This window comes from Rhodamnia argentea, chromosome 7, assembly GCF_020921035.1.
Source record: "Rhodamnia argentea isolate NSW1041297 chromosome 7, ASM2092103v1, whole genome shotgun sequence".
In the NCBI taxonomy this organism is placed as follows: domain Eukaryota; kingdom Viridiplantae; phylum Streptophyta; class Magnoliopsida; order Myrtales; family Myrtaceae; genus Rhodamnia; species Rhodamnia argentea.
The window spans coordinates 4,713,035-4,730,719 of record NC_063156.1 but is presented as its reverse complement, the minus strand read 5'-3'; the positions used below and the strand labels follow the sequence as shown (position 1 = coordinate 4,730,719).

Here is a 17,685-nt window from a genome sequence, read left to right as displayed (position 1 = left end):
GTCAACTTGAAGAGAAATTTCGGGATTTTACGGTTGAATGACCGAGGAATTTGTTAATGATAACCCGTGTAATCAATGGGTACCCAAGTTTCGAATATGATTCTTGTCAATGTATGCTCTTCAAACCATGAAATAACCGAAACAATCAAGTATAACGGTGTATTTGACGTATATAGATAACAAGTCACGAGTTCGATCCCGAATTATCTTTTATACATCTTGGTTCGAGGGTTCAAAAGATTTACGCGTCCCATGATTCACGTTATCCACAAAAACAAAAATAACATCAAGATCTCCAGGACTGGGACTAAATTCAATGGTCTATAAAAAGAACTCTTGAACGTTGAAAGTTTGGACCCAAAAAAAAAAAGTTGAAAGTTTCCCTCTGTGATAACTAAATTGCCTAATCCATCGGGCAGAAGAGACCGCCTTTAGTTTTTTTTCTTTTTGAAAAATGACACAAATGATTTGTGAATTTTGATCCAATATGTAATTTCGTCTCTGAACTTTTTATTTGTTCAATATAGTTCCTAAAATTTTGATATATGTTCAATCTAGCCCCCGAACTTGAATTGTTGAAAGAATAATATTGGATATTTTCATATAATTCAGGGACTAGATTAAAGATTTACCCAAAGTTTAAGGACGATATGGGCTAACATTTAGAGATCATATTAAATAGATTAAAAGTCCAAAAATTATATTGCACGTCTGGCCAAAGTTCAAAGACGGAAATGTCAACAACCCCGAAAGTCTCTCAATGGGATCAGTCACGAGGAAAGAGAGAATGAGCTAGCTAGATGTTGCCGATCGATTGTAGAGTGGGGTCAAAACTAGAAAGGGAGAGGAAGCAAGCCAAGCAAAGGGGGAAATGGTTGGCATGGTGGGCCGCATTGTTTGACGAGTCAGTCAAAAAGGGATGTTGGGGTTTCGGACGTGAGTCCCATGACTTGCGATGGCCGGCATGGAGGCATCATGTTGTCTCTCTTAAAGACTAAACCCAATGGGGATAAGATGTAGTTGGTGTGCTCATAGTTCAAACTTAAACAAATCTTTTTTTTTTTAATTACGTAGCATTTTCCCACTTTGGATAACACGGTACATTCAAACTTTTCGACTTGACTGATCTTACACGAATGCATGCAAACAGCACTATCGACATGCATAAGGTGAGGCTCCACTCATGGAATGGCAAGCGCGTCCCTCGGGGTTACTTTAAGGGGAAAACATCATGGTTTGAATATGGAAGTTATCGGGGTTCAAATGAAGCATTTGATCATTATGATAAACCCTTGAGAGATAATACGATAGTTTTTTTTTTTTATCAGCAAAGAGCCCTATTAGTTCGTCAATTACCAGTGCTCTCATATATCTTATATTTAAAGAACCTCAAACTTTGTATTACCATTTTCGCATTCAGTAAGTCAATAAGAGAAATTAGATGTCATATGTAGCAAACAAAAAAGAAAACCCTTCGTTAACCGAGTCTCACATGCTCTTTATATATTGACTAAGAGGTGTGCAAGCATTTATGCATGATGTGAACATGATCAATCCTCTTCTCTCGAGACTTCCATTTTAAAGGAGACATAAGATGCCATATTACATCATCTAGAAAACAAAGTTTATGCCTAATCATTTAAGGATTGATAGTGTTACAGGAAGCTTTCCTAGGCCATGGAGTTGGAAAAAAATACCAAAAAAGTCTTAAGCCTATTGCATTGATACTAATTCCATCATAAACTTTTCAATTGGACTAATTTAGTCCTAAACCTTTTTGCATTGATTCCAATTCAGTCCATCGAGCTAATTTGGACTAAAAACTGCCGACGTGGATTCCAGCCGTCTCATGTGGCATTGTGCGGTGTTGACATGAAATTCTTTTTATGATTTTTAAATATTAAAATTTTTTATTCTTTTGTTTTTTTTTCCTTACTTTTTTTTCTTCCCCCTATTATTATTGCTAGTGGTCGGCGAGGGCCGGCCTCACCCGGGTGAGGTCACCCTCTCTGGCCACAGCCAGGGGTCGGCCTCCTCGGGCGGAGCAGGAGTGCAAGCGAAGGGCTCCCTCGCTAGATCTGGAGAGGCCACCCTTGCCCGGGCAAGGGCGAGCTCATCGGGCCTCGCTTACACGAGGTTTGGCCTCTCTTGGGTGGGGTTCGGCCTCGCATCGAGGAGGAGGTTGACCTTCGCCTAGGCCGGGGTGAGCCTCACCGGCCTCTCCCTCCCTCAAGTGTGGCCATCCTTGCCCGGGCGAGGGTCGACCTTGCCGGATTTGGTAAGGGGGACCTTGTTGGCTACTAACAAGGAAATAAAAAAAAAAAAAAAAAGCAAGGGAAAACAAAAGAAAAAAAAATAATAATAAATTCAAAAAATTATTTAAAATTTATTATAAAAAAATTCACGCCAATACCGGTGGTGTCACGTAGGACGACCGACGTCCACATCGGTGGTTTTTGTCTTAAATTGGCCGGATGGACTGAACCGATACCGATGCAAAAAAATTTAGGACTAATTTGATTCAATTAAAAAGTTCAGGACCGAATTAGAATTGGTACAAATGCAATAGGTTTAGAACTTTTATGGTAATTTCTCAAAGGAGTTGTGTAGCAACTTTAGCCTCTAGAAGTGAAGTTTTCCATTTCCCCGTCATTGATTCTGATTTAATACAGACATTCCCATAATCTGCTAGGACAAAAAGGGAAGAGCATGCACAATCCATGGCATGCATGGAGGGCCCGGGACGAGAGAAGAATAGGGGACAAAGGAGGGAAGACCAAATCGAACTTTAGAAAGGCTCCAACAAAAAGTGAACTAAAAGGTGTGGCGTGCACACGAAAAGCAACCCAAAAATATAGGATAGGACATGATCTTTCATGTGTGGTACTTTCTCTAGTACCACTTGGTATGTTTGCTTGGACAAAATTCATCTTCTCTGTCTCGTCCCAATCTCCCGTTCCACGTCTCCACGTACTCTGTAAACTCTCTCTCTCTCTCTCTCTCTCTCTCTCTCTCTCATATTTACTGAACGTTGAATTGTATGTTGAATGTTCAAGAAGATCGTATATCTTTTCACGAGTGTATTGCAGAAAGTGTGGGTATGTCCATGAACGAACGTGGTTACATGGAGGCCGCTTGTCTGCGACGACGGCTAGTCAAGACGAGAGAAACGCACGTTTCCAGGGTTCTGATAAAGAGTTGAGTTTTAAATAGATACACGGAAGTTAAGAGAAAGAGCATACTTTTCGTATCGATCTAGACACATATAGTTTTAATACGCGTCAATCCGCATGCATGATTGCCGTACAACTGTTGTGCATGGACCACAAAGCCCCATTCCCACTCGTATGCTTTGTTCTTTTGTTCTTTTGGTTAATATAAGAAGGACCATTAGTGGGAAAACTTTTCCATCGACGAGGCAATTTTTATTTTTTTCAGAGATTAATCCTCACTAATCTCTGTGATTTTTGTAAATCGAAATTGGGGTTTCCATGATGTTCTTGAGAGAACTTATAGCCTATTGGAGCCAAGTCATGCAAAGAAAGTTCTTGGTAAACCCTTAATCTCAGCATAAATGACCAACGTGTATATCCGACTGGGAAGCTACATAGACTAGTCCCCAGAATATTGGGGATAATTGCCAAGAAAAGTCCTAAACTTATTGCAATTGTGTCGTTTTAGTCCTAAACATTTTGCATTAGTATCGGTTCAATCTTTTCGGTCAATTTTGACTAGAGAAAGCCGACGTGGCGCCGACGTAATAATTTTTAATAATATTTATAAAAGGAATTAGCAAAAAAGCATACGTGTTTGTTGTTTCTTCTGAGGATCTTGGGTTACATTAAAAGGGTTATTTAGTCATTGGAGACGCATAAGTTTCAGTTACTGATTTTTCAAACTTAGAAAGTACACTATAAAAAAAAAAAAAAAAAGGCTGTACATCAACTAAAATATTAGGGTTTAGAGAACAACTAAGATCATGGTGACATATGCTCTCCCACGAATCAAATCCCCCAAACGGTAAAGAAAACTCTGCGAAATTTCAAGGTGTTGAGCATTAAATGGACCGACAATATCAAAGCCAAACAATATTATACAACGAAAAGAAAATAAAAAGGAAACCCTAGAGACATACGCTCGGAAGCAGACTAGACTTTCCGTGTGCACACCGGGGACCGTCGGAAGATGAAGACAAAGCTGAGGATAAGAGAAAAAATATACAAACAATAGAGAAATGGGGAAGAAGAAGATACTGTTCACACAGTTTTGATTTTCATGTTGCGAATGAGGGACCGACGGGTGTGATCTGATCCTTAAGTTTCGGCCTCGTTTTCAGCGCATATGATTTAAGAAATGAAACTTTTCAATGACTTCATTACTGCCCTGCGTGAATAAGAGTCAACAAGCAATGAAACTAATAAATAGACAAGCTTTTAAGAACCTGATCTTGCTCGAGATTCAGAGCCACTCCGGATGGATCGAGATAGAAAAAACATGAGTGATTCTTAAGACGGACTCAATTGACAAAACGTGAAAAAATTTAAGACTCAATTTCTAAAATTAAAAAATTTAGGATTGAATTGATAAAAGTGCGATATGTTTATGACTCTTTTTTATGACTTTTTCGGACAAATTTTCCAAAGGTAAGTTGCCTTCATCATTCATTGTCGACCAAGCATGTACGTCAACTTGATTCATCACCAATTCTTTGCTTTCTTATTTTCTGGGTTTTGTCCTTCAATGGAAACTTCAGTTTAGTCTTTACCTACCATGTGATTTGAGTACCTTTTTCCCATGGATTTCAAGCATTGCGCCTCACGCCAAGTAGTAAATCTGACTCCTGTCCAGTCATTATATTAAACTGATAAAGAAAAAAGTAAAGATTATTCATACATTATGACTGATTTGCAAGAAGCATCAAGCCTAGAACGTTTTATTCAAGTACCATTTGTCATCATAAAACAATTAGGTAATGGTAGCTAGTTCTATCATCCTTGGTATTGCAATTGTTGAGAGCGCGCGGCAGAAACTCGATACTTTCACATGAGGAGATCGCCAAAAGAAAGCCCAAGTAAGAGCCCGTCAACATATTTAGTCGAATCCACCTTCATTCAAAAGCTTATTTTTTTATTTAGAATTTCTCTAACACAACTCATTCACACGCGTATCGGTTCTAATATCATTTGTTGGAAGCGTGCAACTAAAGCCTAATACATTCACCTATGGAAATTGCCAAGAGGGAGCTTATGTCCGAGCCCATTGATATAACCAGTTGGACTCACATTCATTCAAAAGTTTAATTCAATAAGTTTTAAACTAGCTAGGAAATATTCTCCATCACATCAATTTTTCAATGTGAGATTTTTCTAATACAATTCACTCAACATGTGCATCCTAACAACAATACTGCTTGATAACATTCACCATAGAAAAGATTGCAACAAAGTTAGTGACGACGTCGATCTTGTGAATTTTGAATAAACATGAATAGAAACAACAAGCTTGCCAAGGGTAGGCGAAACCGACCTCACCTAGTGTTGGCCTCATCGGCCCTCGCCTTTGGCTAGTCGCGGAGGTTTGGCAATCGGCTAGAGGAAGTAGGGAAGAAAAAATAAATAAAATATTAAAAATTATCCACGCCAATGCCAACAGCGTCACGTAGGATGGCTTGCGTCCATGTCAGCGATTTTTGGTCAAAATTGGACGGATGGATCGAATTGACACAAATACATAAGGTTTATAATTCAATTGGCAAAAAAAATAAAGTTTAGGAATTTTTTGGCAATTCTCTCCCAGCTTTTAAATTACCGAATCACTAATTCCAGCATACTGTATAATGAAACGACCGTGTTGTCTAATAGCGACATACTATAAATTAAGTACATGAAGTCATTAGATCCTGAGATGGGTCAACCAAGACTCCAAGAGAAGACTACTCAAAGCTTGTTGAAACATTTTGTGGGAAGAGAACTTGTGTAAGATGCATGTATGGATTTTGAAAACATGAAATTCTCTTTCACACGCTATAAGTCCAGGTTTCCAATGAACCATGCCAGGATGGTTTTGGAACAAATAAATTTGTTGAATAAAATTTGAATTTATTCAAAGTTTGAAGGTACTCAGCTGGAAAATGAAAGAGAATGCGTCGTCATTGATGAAATTGAGGTTCAATTTGACATTGACAATTCATAACGTGACACGAGAATGCAGTTCAAAGGTTGATAGGGATTTACAGAGGGGGATGCGAGCTTGATTGTACCTGACCGGTTTGAAACCGACCGGCGTTCAATTTCCACTGAACTTCTCCAATAAAGTCAATTCTTCAACATCTCCATTAGTAAAATCCTCACCCGAACTTAATGTTGCACTACTCGTGGTTCATCCAACTCGAGTCAAATTGGAGTTAAAAGAAATGGAGACCGGTGACATTAGTCCCATAACAAGTAAAACTTTTTATGTCTTCAGGCATCAACATTAAATGACCTAGGAGCCGGCATGAAACATGCATCATTCAACTAGATTTATGTTGAAAGAGACTCTCAAAATGGTTAAGAAAAAGGTGGAGACACCAACTTTGGAGAAAGACAAGGGGTGGTTGATTATGACAAAGGCGACTGCGAGAAGACGAGCTAGTATTCGGTCATCGTTCAGGTATTATATTGTCAAAGGCATTAACCTCCCACGAACTTCCATGTCAAGGCAAGAGATGTTTCCTCAGGGATTTTCTCGCTCTCATCCATCTAAATGTCCTCGTTCTGCCAAACCCCAGAACGTTCCATTCATTTGGCAAGAGTTGAATCCAAATGACCGGGTCAATTTCGTAGGACTTCCTGGTACTTGTGTCTAATTTGTACTTTGGATTGAATCAAAAGGGATGGAAACAGGAACCCTCAAGAGTTCACACCGAGATGTTCAGACATCGGCCTTAACGGGGGGGAAAATGTCTAATTAGTTCTCGAACCTCAGGTATCAAATTTAAAAATTATAGATTATGAAATGATTGGGATCACAACCAGAGCTTTCATGAATCAAAACCAACTCTTCAATGTTAAAACTTTGCCCTCCTGATAATTGAATTGCCAAATCTACCAGGCAAAGTACAGATTTCTTCTTTTGGAAATACCATCTCCATTACGTCAACTTATATATCGAGAGCCCGGAGAGGTTCTCGATATATTAAGACAATCGTCGCAATATTCAAAGTATCGGCATCTCGAGAGATAATGAAAAAGAATTCATAATATTAAGTAGTCATCGATTAATTTGGATGGACAAAAACATCACGAGAACACGTCAAAATTATACAAATGAATAGATGGCTAGAAAAGAGAAAAATGAGCTGGATGGGTATAATAAAATGCAGAGAACGGGGTCAAAGCCAGAAATTAGAATGTGAGAAAATGGCGGGCCGCATTGTTTGACGAGTCAGTTAAAAAAAAATAAAAATAAAAAGAAGGGGGTGTTGGGGTTTTGAACGTGAATCCCAAGACTTGGGATGAACGCTTTGGCTGGGAATAGTCTTTACTTGTGGAGGCATGATGCTGTCTCTCTGAAGTCTAAAACCCAATTGGGGTAAGACATCCTTGGCATGCTCATAGTTCAAACTCAACAAATCATCTAGTTTTTCTAGTTGGTATTACATAGCACTCTTCACCTTGAACAACAATAGATATTCAAACTTTTTCAATTCGATTTATTTTTATGCATGTAACCAAATAGCTTTGTGAGTGTGTATCGAGTGAGGCTCAAGTCTGGCCCCTGAAGTTACTTTGACGGAAAAATCATGGTCCCGATACGGAATTTATCGGATCCAAATTGAATGCTTGATTACTCTATTGAACCCTTGAGAGAGAAAATGAGTAGCCTTTCTTGATCGGCGTGGAGCTTTTTTCATTTCATCGATTATCGGCGCTCTTTTATATATATCAAGCATCAGATAACGCTAATCCAAATAAGTTAAAGAACCTCACGTTAGCTTAGTCTTACATCAAACTCTCTCAAGCCATGCAGTTGGGTAGCCATTTTAGCCCGTAGAAGTGTTCAATTACCTGTCATTTGTGGACCAACACTGCAATGGATTTCCGTATGTCTATAATCTTCATCCGGACATTTCCAAAATTTACTTAGGGCAAAGAGGGAAGACCATGGAGGGCCCAGGACAAGAGAGAAAAACGTGACAAAGGAGAGGGGCCAAATTGAACTTATAAAAGTGTTGTGGTGTGTACACGAGAAGCAGCCAACGTCTTAAACGTGATCTTATTAAATTTGTGCATGAGGCGTGAGCTTTTCACGTGTGCTTTTCTTGTACGACTTGACATGTTGCCTACTGAAAATTCATCTTCTCTGTCAATGTCTCTGCGTAAACTATAAACCCTAATCTCTCTCTCTCTCTCTCTCTCTCTCTCAAACTTTTGAGTTATATGTTGAATGTTCAAGAAGCTCATGTTTCTTTTCACGAGCGTATTGGAGCGTATTGCACAAAGCGGTACTATGTACATGGAGGCCGCACATCCTTTGTTGCTTTTGTCTTTGGTCGAACCAAACACAATGCAAAATAGAAAAACGTCTGCGGCGGTAGGTCAAAATGAGTGAAACGCGGGTTACAAGGGTTTGGAAAAACTGTTGGAAATTAATTACTACAAGAAATTAGGAGAAGGAGCCTAATTTTCGCAGTGATCTAAACATAAATAGCTTGATAGGGAGAAATCACCAAATTGTCCTAAATCTATTGCACAAATTCAGTCATAAATATTTCAATTTAGTCAATTTAATCCTAAAATTCTTACAAATTGTCCAAAATTCTTCATTTGTGCCAATTTTATCACAAACTTTTTGACAATTTGTCAATTTAGTTATTTTGACCAATTTTAGTGAAAATGATGACATAGAAGTTTAGTTAGCGACGGTTGTCATACATGACACGGTTGGCACTAATGTTGACAAATTTGCGATTTTTTTTTTCAACCTTGGGCGGGTGAGGGTGTCCTTGCCTGACCCTCACTTGGAGCCACAAGGGCGCAGAGGCCCTCATCTAAACTTGACGAGGGTTGGGTGGCAATCTCGCCAACCCAATGTTTGAAAAAAAGAAATGAAAAGAAATAAAATTCTAAAAAATGTCCATGTCAACGTTGGTGTGTCATGTATGATGGTCGGCACTGACTAGATAGTCATATCGGTGATTTCTAATCAAAATTGGTCATAATGACTAAATTAGACAATCAAAATATTTATGACTAAACCGACATAATTTTTTACCAAAAAAAAAGAGCGAAACAATTGGAAGGTTTAGAGCTAAATTTGTAAACTGTTAAAAGGTTTAGGATTTAGTTAGTCAAATTGAAAGGTTTAATACCAAATTGGCACAACTACAATAGATTGATGACTATTTTGGTAATTTTCCTAGGTTAATACTTGTCAATGCACATGCATACTTGCTGTACATACGTTGTGTCTTGACCGTATATAACCATTTTCACTCGTACACTCATTGATGTCTGCTGCTTTTTTTTTTTTTTTCGTTTTCTACGTTAAATAATTAGTCTCAAGCTTTCATTGTATATTAGCAAAAATAAATATTAATATTTCGAAAATTTAAGTCTCGCTAATATTTATGATTCTGTGAATGGAATATGGGATTTCTCGATGTTCATGAAAGAATTCATAATCTATTGGAGCCAACTCATGCAAGGAAAGTTCTTGGTAAATCCTTAATCTCTGTACAAATGCCCAACATGAATACCCGATTACGGAAGACATATAGACTTGTTTTGATAATTCTTATCACTAGTCTATTATAGACAGCCCGGAGTCCCTAGCTAGGAAATACCGTGACTTGAATTTTAAAAAGAAACATGAAACACGACCCATACCAACCCGACCCGACCCGATCACTTTACGTAATGTCTTTAGTGTTTTGGGTCGGGTCAAGCATATCTCCCTATTGTTTCGGGTTGGGTATCATTGATACACGACCTGGCCGGACCCATTGACAACCCTATTTTACATATGGTAAGGCCCCATGAAGAATTCATTCTAATCCTTTTTTTTTTTGGTCAAAGAATTCATTCTAATTTTACACGTGAATATTTAGCAGGGAAAAAAAACATTATCATCGTTTCCTTTGAGGATCTCCGGCAGCAAAAGCTGTACTGTAATAGAATATTGGGGTTAGAGAAGAAATAGTAGAAAAAAGAAGAAGAAGATACTGTTCACAAAGATATGATTTTCATGTTGCGAATGAGGGACTGACTTCTGTGATTTGATCCCTAAGGGTGGGCCTCGTTTTCAACAAATCCGATTTGAAAAATAAAAATCAACTTCTTGATGGCTTCATCAATGCTCTCTTCGTGAAGATGGTCAACAAAGGAAACTGATATGTGAAGCTCCTATGAAGCTGGATCTCGCTCAAGATTCAGAGCCACTTCTGCCGGCGGATCGACATAGCAAAAATTTGAATTCTTGTTTAGGAGATGCCGACACTTCTCTCTCAAATTTGTAGCCAGTGTTAAGTATAATCTCACATCGCTTAGACATGTATTCTCTCCAAACTCAAAAGCCTAACCTAATAGGTAAATGAATCTCACATGTATATAAAGAACATATGATAAGTGTTGTGGGATGCTTTAATAACTTCTTTCACTTACAAGACGAATTAGAAACAGCATATGGAATCCGATAAATAAGGAGTTGCTTACACGAAATAAATTGAGAAGGAACCTATTTGTGTATTGATATCTCATAGGCAGCCTAATTACCTAAAAAATTTTAAATATATTGCACTTGTGTCAATTTGGTTAATTTAGTCAATTTAGCCCTAAACCTTTTGTCAATTTGTCAATTGAGTCATTCCGGCTAATTTTAACCGAAGATCGCTGATGTAGACACCAATCGTCCTACGTAATATGACCAACACCGACGTAAATAATTTTTTTTATAATTTTCTTCTTTTTTCTTTAACTTTTGGCCAGAAAGGGCCACCTTGCTTGTGATTCACGAAAAGCTCTTGCCCAATTCTAGAGAGGGACCTCGCACCCACAGCTGGCAAGGCCGCAATGGCCTCACCGAGGGCTATCGCGGCCCCTTCCGTCATGAGCGAGGGTGCGAAGGTCCTTGTCCGTAACAATAAAAAATAAATAATAAAACGTCAGCACCGGTCGTACCATGTAGGACAAACGGCATCGACGTCATTGATGTCCGTCCAAAATTGGCCGGAATGACTCAATTTGCAAATTATCAAAACTTTGGAGACCAAATTGGCCAAATTAAAAGGTTTATTACTGAATTGACACAAGTGCAATATGTTTAAATTTTTTTAAGTAATTGTCCCTCCTTAGCCCTCTAATCACGTGTCCATGTTGATAAGATAAAAGGTAAGTTGCCTCATCATTCATTGCCGACCAAGCATGCGTGTAAAACTTGAATCATCAACAATTCTTTTTCTTTCTCATTTTCTGGGTTTTGTCCTTCAATGGAAAGTTCAGTTTAGTCTTCACTGACCCATGTGATTGAGTACCTTCTTTCCAAGCATTTCTCCTCACGCCAAGTAGCGAATCTGACTCTTGTCGGCTACTCTCGGTAACGTGAAATTCAATCATTTTATTGAACATTTTCTGAGAAGTTAAGTGCGTGTCTTATTTAAATCAAACATTTTGCCTATAGTCCCTGCAAAAAATTTGACTTTCCACATGGGCAACCATATATCTTTGTCCGTCAGTTGAAATATTGAAAGGGGTAAATTATCGTTGGGAAAGTTAAGGAATTTATTCAAAGTTGTCTCCAAATTTTAAGCTATGGTCGCAGAATTAATAGCGAGAGCTAAACAGGTCATTCCTAAGTGTGAAGGCATCTAGCTGGGAAAACGAAAGAGGACGCCAAGCGATCAATTAAACCGGGTTCAACACAACGATAACAATTCTTGACATGACACGAGAGTACGATTCAAAATGGAATAGATTTACAGAAAGGGAGTACGAGCTCGACTCTACCCGAGCGGCCCGAGATTGACCGGGTTTCTATCGCCACTAAAAATTCTTCAATGGAGTCCGTTTCTCTCTCTCTCTCTCTCTCTCTCTCAAAGGTTGAAACATGCATCATTCAACTGCATTTATGTTGACTGACCTAGACTTTAAAAAAAAAAAATGGTTAGAGGACGGCATGCACGCCAAAACGTCGAGAAAGACAAGGGGTGGTTGAATATGACAAAGGCGACGTCGAGAAGACGAGGCTAGTGTTCGGTCGTTGCTCAGGTATTGTTCTATCCAAAACATTAACCTCTCAAGACTTCCGTATTGACAAGGCAAAGTGATTTTACTCGGGACCTTCTCGTTCTCGCCCTTATCCGTCTGAACTACGTTACTCTACCAACCCCAGAACGTTCCATTCATTTGACACGAGAGTTGGATCCATGCAGCCCGGTCAATTTCATAGGACTTCCTGGCACTTGTGCCTAATTTCTACTTCCAATTGTATGAATTGACGCTCTCGTTACACCGAAGATTTGGCAAAGGTAAAGATTAATCAGAAATGGATGGAAACAGGAACGATGGAGATTTCACACCGAGAAGTTGGTAGACAGAGAAGAAGATGCCTCTAATAAAGCAGCTCTTCCCTTTCAAATTCTTCCAGAGAAAGGCTCGTTTTCTTTTGACCAATGCGTACTAGGTGGTCCATCCGTCTGGTTAAGACGAATGTATACAATAGATTATGATGAGGGTCAGTTCAGGCTTCGGCCTAAAAGAGGAGAAGGAAGGAGGGGGGGGTGGGTGGCGGGGGTGGTGGCGTGTGGGTGGGTGGGTTGGGGGGGTTGGGTGGTGGGGGAATGTCTAATTAGCTCTTGAACCTCAGGTACCAAGTTGAAAATTATAGATTATGAAGAGGTTGAATCACCCCCCGAGTTTTCACGAACCATGACATTCCAATGTGGCAAAAGAATACACAGAATGAATTTGAACTCTCAAAAACTCACAGCACAGGGCAAAAACTTCATATTTCAAACCATCTCCGTGATATTGATCCTCTGGCAGATGAAATAGGTACAAGAACAGACAGATGTAGACTCATATACGCAGCCTACATCATTAAAAGACGCGAACACCACTTATTTAGATGGCCTCGAGTACTCACTATTGACACCATGACACATCTAAAGCGGCCTCGTGGTTACATGAACATACGCACACATACACATGAAAGATAAGTCATCTACGGATGCAGGTAGCGGGACATCCATGACTTGAATCGAGACCATGCAAGCTCGACTGCAGCTTCATCTTCATCCTCCATTCCCATATTCTTCCTCCGCTTAACACCATCAGAAGACCTGTTCATAAAAGCGTGCCCGCTGCCTGGATAAATGTGTACCTCGTGAGGGACTCCAGAAGCTTTCAGCTTCTCCTCTAAAGCCTTGGCAGCCTGGAAAGAAGAATAAGCAAAATGCATTATCTGCCTCTTTCATGTGACGTGAAAGAATACCTGTCAAATCCATCTGCCACAAGAGAATGGTATACTACAAGAGGAACAGTTATCTTAGCAGAAGAACTCAGAAACCAAACACTAACTTCTCATGCTACTTGATTTAAATTTGCATTGAGCATTACAGATTAAAAAGCTTCACGACGAGCAGCTGACAAAACCATGTCCAGAGCAAAAACGGTGCTTAGATGTTACACTTCGACGGATAATCAATCTACCAATCTAACGCGTTGCCAAACAGAGGGTTTTGATACTCTGTTCATTCTTCCATCCACAATAAAGTTAAAAAGCAGCCCCACATGAGCAGGGAAAACTCTCAGAGGTTACAAGCGCAAAGATACGTACCGTCACATCTGAAAAGCCAACATAATTATCGAGCTCCCCAAAATGAGCCTGTACGGGAGCCTTAGCCTTAGCAGGATCAGCAAGCTCAGGAGAAGGCACACCATAGAAGGCAACCACACAATCAACCTCAGGGACAAGAACAGAACTTGCAATGGAAAGAGCACCTCCCATGCAGAAACCAGTCACACCAACCTAATGCAAAGATAATAATCTATTCTTCAATTAAGGATTCAATTAAAAAAATGAACATTTCTTGAGGAGAAAAAGCATAACTTTTTTCAATTGCTACTATGATGAAACTATAAGCCACTTGCAAACATTCATAAGAGTTTACATACGCCTAATGGATCATCCTTCCTCAAATCTTGCTGAAACAAAGATTTTTATCGCACTTATGTTCAGTTAGCTTGATATGACAAATCATAACGCATGCCACATTCGAATAATGGATAACGCAAAATTGAGTTCCCTGGGAACATAAGCAAAAATGGGAATATAGCAAATCAAATGTTCTTTCTTGAAAAATGGAAGGGAAAAAAAAAAAAGCAGCTTCATTAAGAAATTCAAAAATTAGATTAGAAAAGGGCCCCGCTATAAATACAAAAAAAAAGTAAAAGAAAGAGGGCTAGAATCTACACATTGATTCTTTTTTTTTTTTTGTGCAATTTTTGTTGAACCGTATGCATCAGAAGGTGCATATACGGCTCTTAAGGGATACAAATTTTATTCTAATCAACCGAATTTATCGAGAAAGATTACTTTTTTTAGGCCAACAAGTTGGTAGAGAGATTTCAAATCAACTTATTGGTCTTATGGTATATCTCAAGATAGGGAATGATAACAAGGATATGTATTTGTTTATAAACTCTCCTAACGGATGGGTAATCCCCAGAGTAGCTATTTATGATATGCATGGGATTAGCTGCTTCAATGAGATTTTTTTCTCCTGGTCGGCAGAGAGATTACCAAACGTCTCACACTCCCTCACGCTTGGCGCCAATGAGTTTTTTAAGAAAAAAATAGAATTTGCTACAAAAGCCTGCTAATGGGGGTATCCCTACGTATGAGAACATAGTAATGGAGAAGGTAATAGCCGAAATAAGATTCGTTTTGGCTAGAGCGACCAACTCCGCTATATATTTGACACGGGTTGCCATAATGCTAAAACTATGGCGAATGCATCTATCAACATTAATGCATAAATAAAGAGACCAATTAGTAGTGAATGAATTCCGATCTGACACATTATCTGAATCTGAGATCAATCCTAAGCTGGAGGGATCATTCCTTTTTTTCAGATATGCAATAGGGAATTTCACTAAGTCAATTCTTAGGAAATCTCAAATCAGACCATTTGTACTTACCTCAACAAAGGAAGTATGAGCCTCTCATTTGGCAGATAAGCAGAAGATTGATCAGAAGGATCAACTCACACAAATTGAAACCAACAAAAGGAAGGGATTTGATCACTCACAAAACAAGATCACCACCACTTTGCATAAGACAAAGCAGTAAACAAATTTACACTAACCAAGGTCGGACCAAGCCAAGTCAAAAACTAGCCTAAACCAGAGACCCTTAGGTAGCAAGTAAATTGAATCATATACCAATATTGTGTGTAATTTTAATCACACTTTGATGCTTAATCACTCGGCAACAGAAACTGCAGGATTACTGATGATTTCAAACACAAATATGACTACCATAGCAGCAAAAATATTGCACATGAGACATGCCCCATCACAACCTGTATTACAACTTTTCGAAGGACTTTGGTTGATCAAACATGAGCAATCATTCTCAGGTGGTGTCATAGGATAGTACAATATGCATGCAACTACTTAAGGATATTTATATTAATGTCGCATGTGGTCGAGCTTCTGTATGCATGTTCTAAAATCCAAAGAGTTAACATAAAAAGAGGGGATAGGCAACTACACAAATAGATCAAAGGTTAGCCAGAGCTTGTACCGACGGATATCTAAGAAGACCCACGAAATAATTGCAAGAGGAGGAAATGGCAAAAGAAGAAATAGAAAATCCAATAATACAACTTGGAAAAAGTCCTCACCTTCTTAGATCCATTAGCCTTAAGCCAGTTAACTGAGGCATGGATATCCTTCACAGCACCCGGCCAGTCAAGACTATTCATTAGATGCTGTGCTTCTGCAACATCTAGACCAACTTTTCCTCGATAAAGGCTGCAATAACAGCAATATACCCGGAGGTGAACTCAAGCAAATGAACAACATTTTGATCCACTCTTATTTAATGACAGCAAATGCAGTTCCACAGGCACAAAGGTAATTACTCTGGGATGAGTGCCTTAAATCCAGGCTCCATTTGAGAAATTTTCAGAGCATGGTTCTTGATCTCAAAATCCACACCCCACCACTCCTGCAACACCACGATCCCGGGGGCATTTTCTTTTCCAACCACATATGCATCAAAGGCCTAATCAACAAAACAAACAAATCAAGCAAAAAGGTGGTTGCTTGTTTTTCTAGTGTCTAGAAAGGTTTCATGATTAATGATCCACACCCGATTCAAACACAACTGAAGATATCAGGTTTTGAAGCCCATACACATGATTCTAAGAAAGCATGTGTGTGCATCTCAGATTGTCAATCACTTTGGGAACAAACGACTATCAAGCAAAGGTTTTGAAGCCCATACACATGTTTCTAAGAAAGCATGTGTGTGCATCTCAGATTGTCAAATCACTTTGGGAACAAACAACTATCAAGCAAACGTGCCTCATTGCACCTTGTTGTTCATACTTTCAGCTGGAGAGGGGAAGGGAAAGATATAGAGCTCAAAACCACACAACTAACAACAATAATCTCCGAAAGATAAAGGGGGAAAAATGGGCTTCCGACACCTACGGCAACATACGACTTGCAATACACTTCACCCTGGAAAATTACACGAATTTCACCGACACTAACTACAACTTATCCGTATCGGATAGCCACTGATTACAGAGAAAGATTAGTCCGATGTTGCATTTGCCATTCACCAACCTCCACATAGAGCGTTCAAAGTTTCTGAATTGGATAGTTCTCATTCTCAGCCACCCAAAAGCTGCACTAGCACTAACTTACACTCAACTGTCTTATAACCTCAAAAACCCAGAATCCCGACAAAACAACCCTTGTCGTGCATCGCCGCAAACACCAAGACAAACCCCAATCCATTGTGTGGCCAAAAAAAAAAAAACCCAGGAAAAATACAGAGCAAGATAAAGAAGATAGCAGAGGCATGGAATGGCAAACAAAGGGCTGTGAACCAGAAATGCGATCATCAAGACGGGACTCACAGTGTCCTCTCTTTGGATGCGGACTTTGGTGAAGGGAGCCGAGGCAGTGGCGGAGTCGGCCATTGAGCGGATCGCGAGGCAAGGAGTCGAGCGCGGAGGGTAGAAGAAGGAGGAGGTGGACTTCACGATGGTTGTCGAGAAGATTCTGGAAGATGACGATGACAGTGCAGCTGCTACTGCTAGCATGTTCCTCGGGAGCTGGTGGGAGCGAGCGACCGTCCAACGGCAGGGAGTGAGGGGTCGCTGTGCTAATCCAGCGGTCGGTGGGCCCTTCTTTGCGATTTCATGGGCCGGATTGAGCCCATAATCACAGTCAGGAGCCTCACTACATTTTAGCCCAAGTGGAAAACTAAACGGGCTTTGCGAAAATGTTTTTGATGAATTTTACAAAGAAAAAAGAGACAGGGCATCAGAGCGAACTTATAGAGCTAAGCATGTGAGATCCAAAACTCGTAGGACCATCCAAATGGAGACTTCCCGGTTTCCGGGCCGGAAAGTACCCACGATCGGACCATTAAAAAACCGGCTCTTATCGATAAGGGGTATTGTGG

The 17,685-nt window shown here is 39.6% G+C and overlaps 1 protein-coding gene across 1 annotated transcript; it reads right to left on the bottom strand.

The window, feature by feature from the left end:
* Positions 1-12,984: 12,984 nt before the first annotated feature.
* Positions 12,985-17,360, bottom strand: LOC115750902 (protein usf). Its single transcript, XM_030688524.2, has 5 exons — positions 17,135-17,360; positions 16,127-16,269; positions 15,887-16,016; positions 13,816-14,007; positions 12,985-13,410 (listed from the first exon to the last, which is right to left on the bottom strand). The coding sequence occupies exons 1-5, from the start codon at positions 17,318-17,320 to the stop codon at positions 13,201-13,203; spliced, it is 861 nt and encodes a 286-aa protein (XP_030544384.1). The 5' UTR covers positions 17,321-17,360; the 3' UTR covers positions 12,985-13,200.
* Positions 17,361-17,685: the final 325 nt, after the last annotated feature.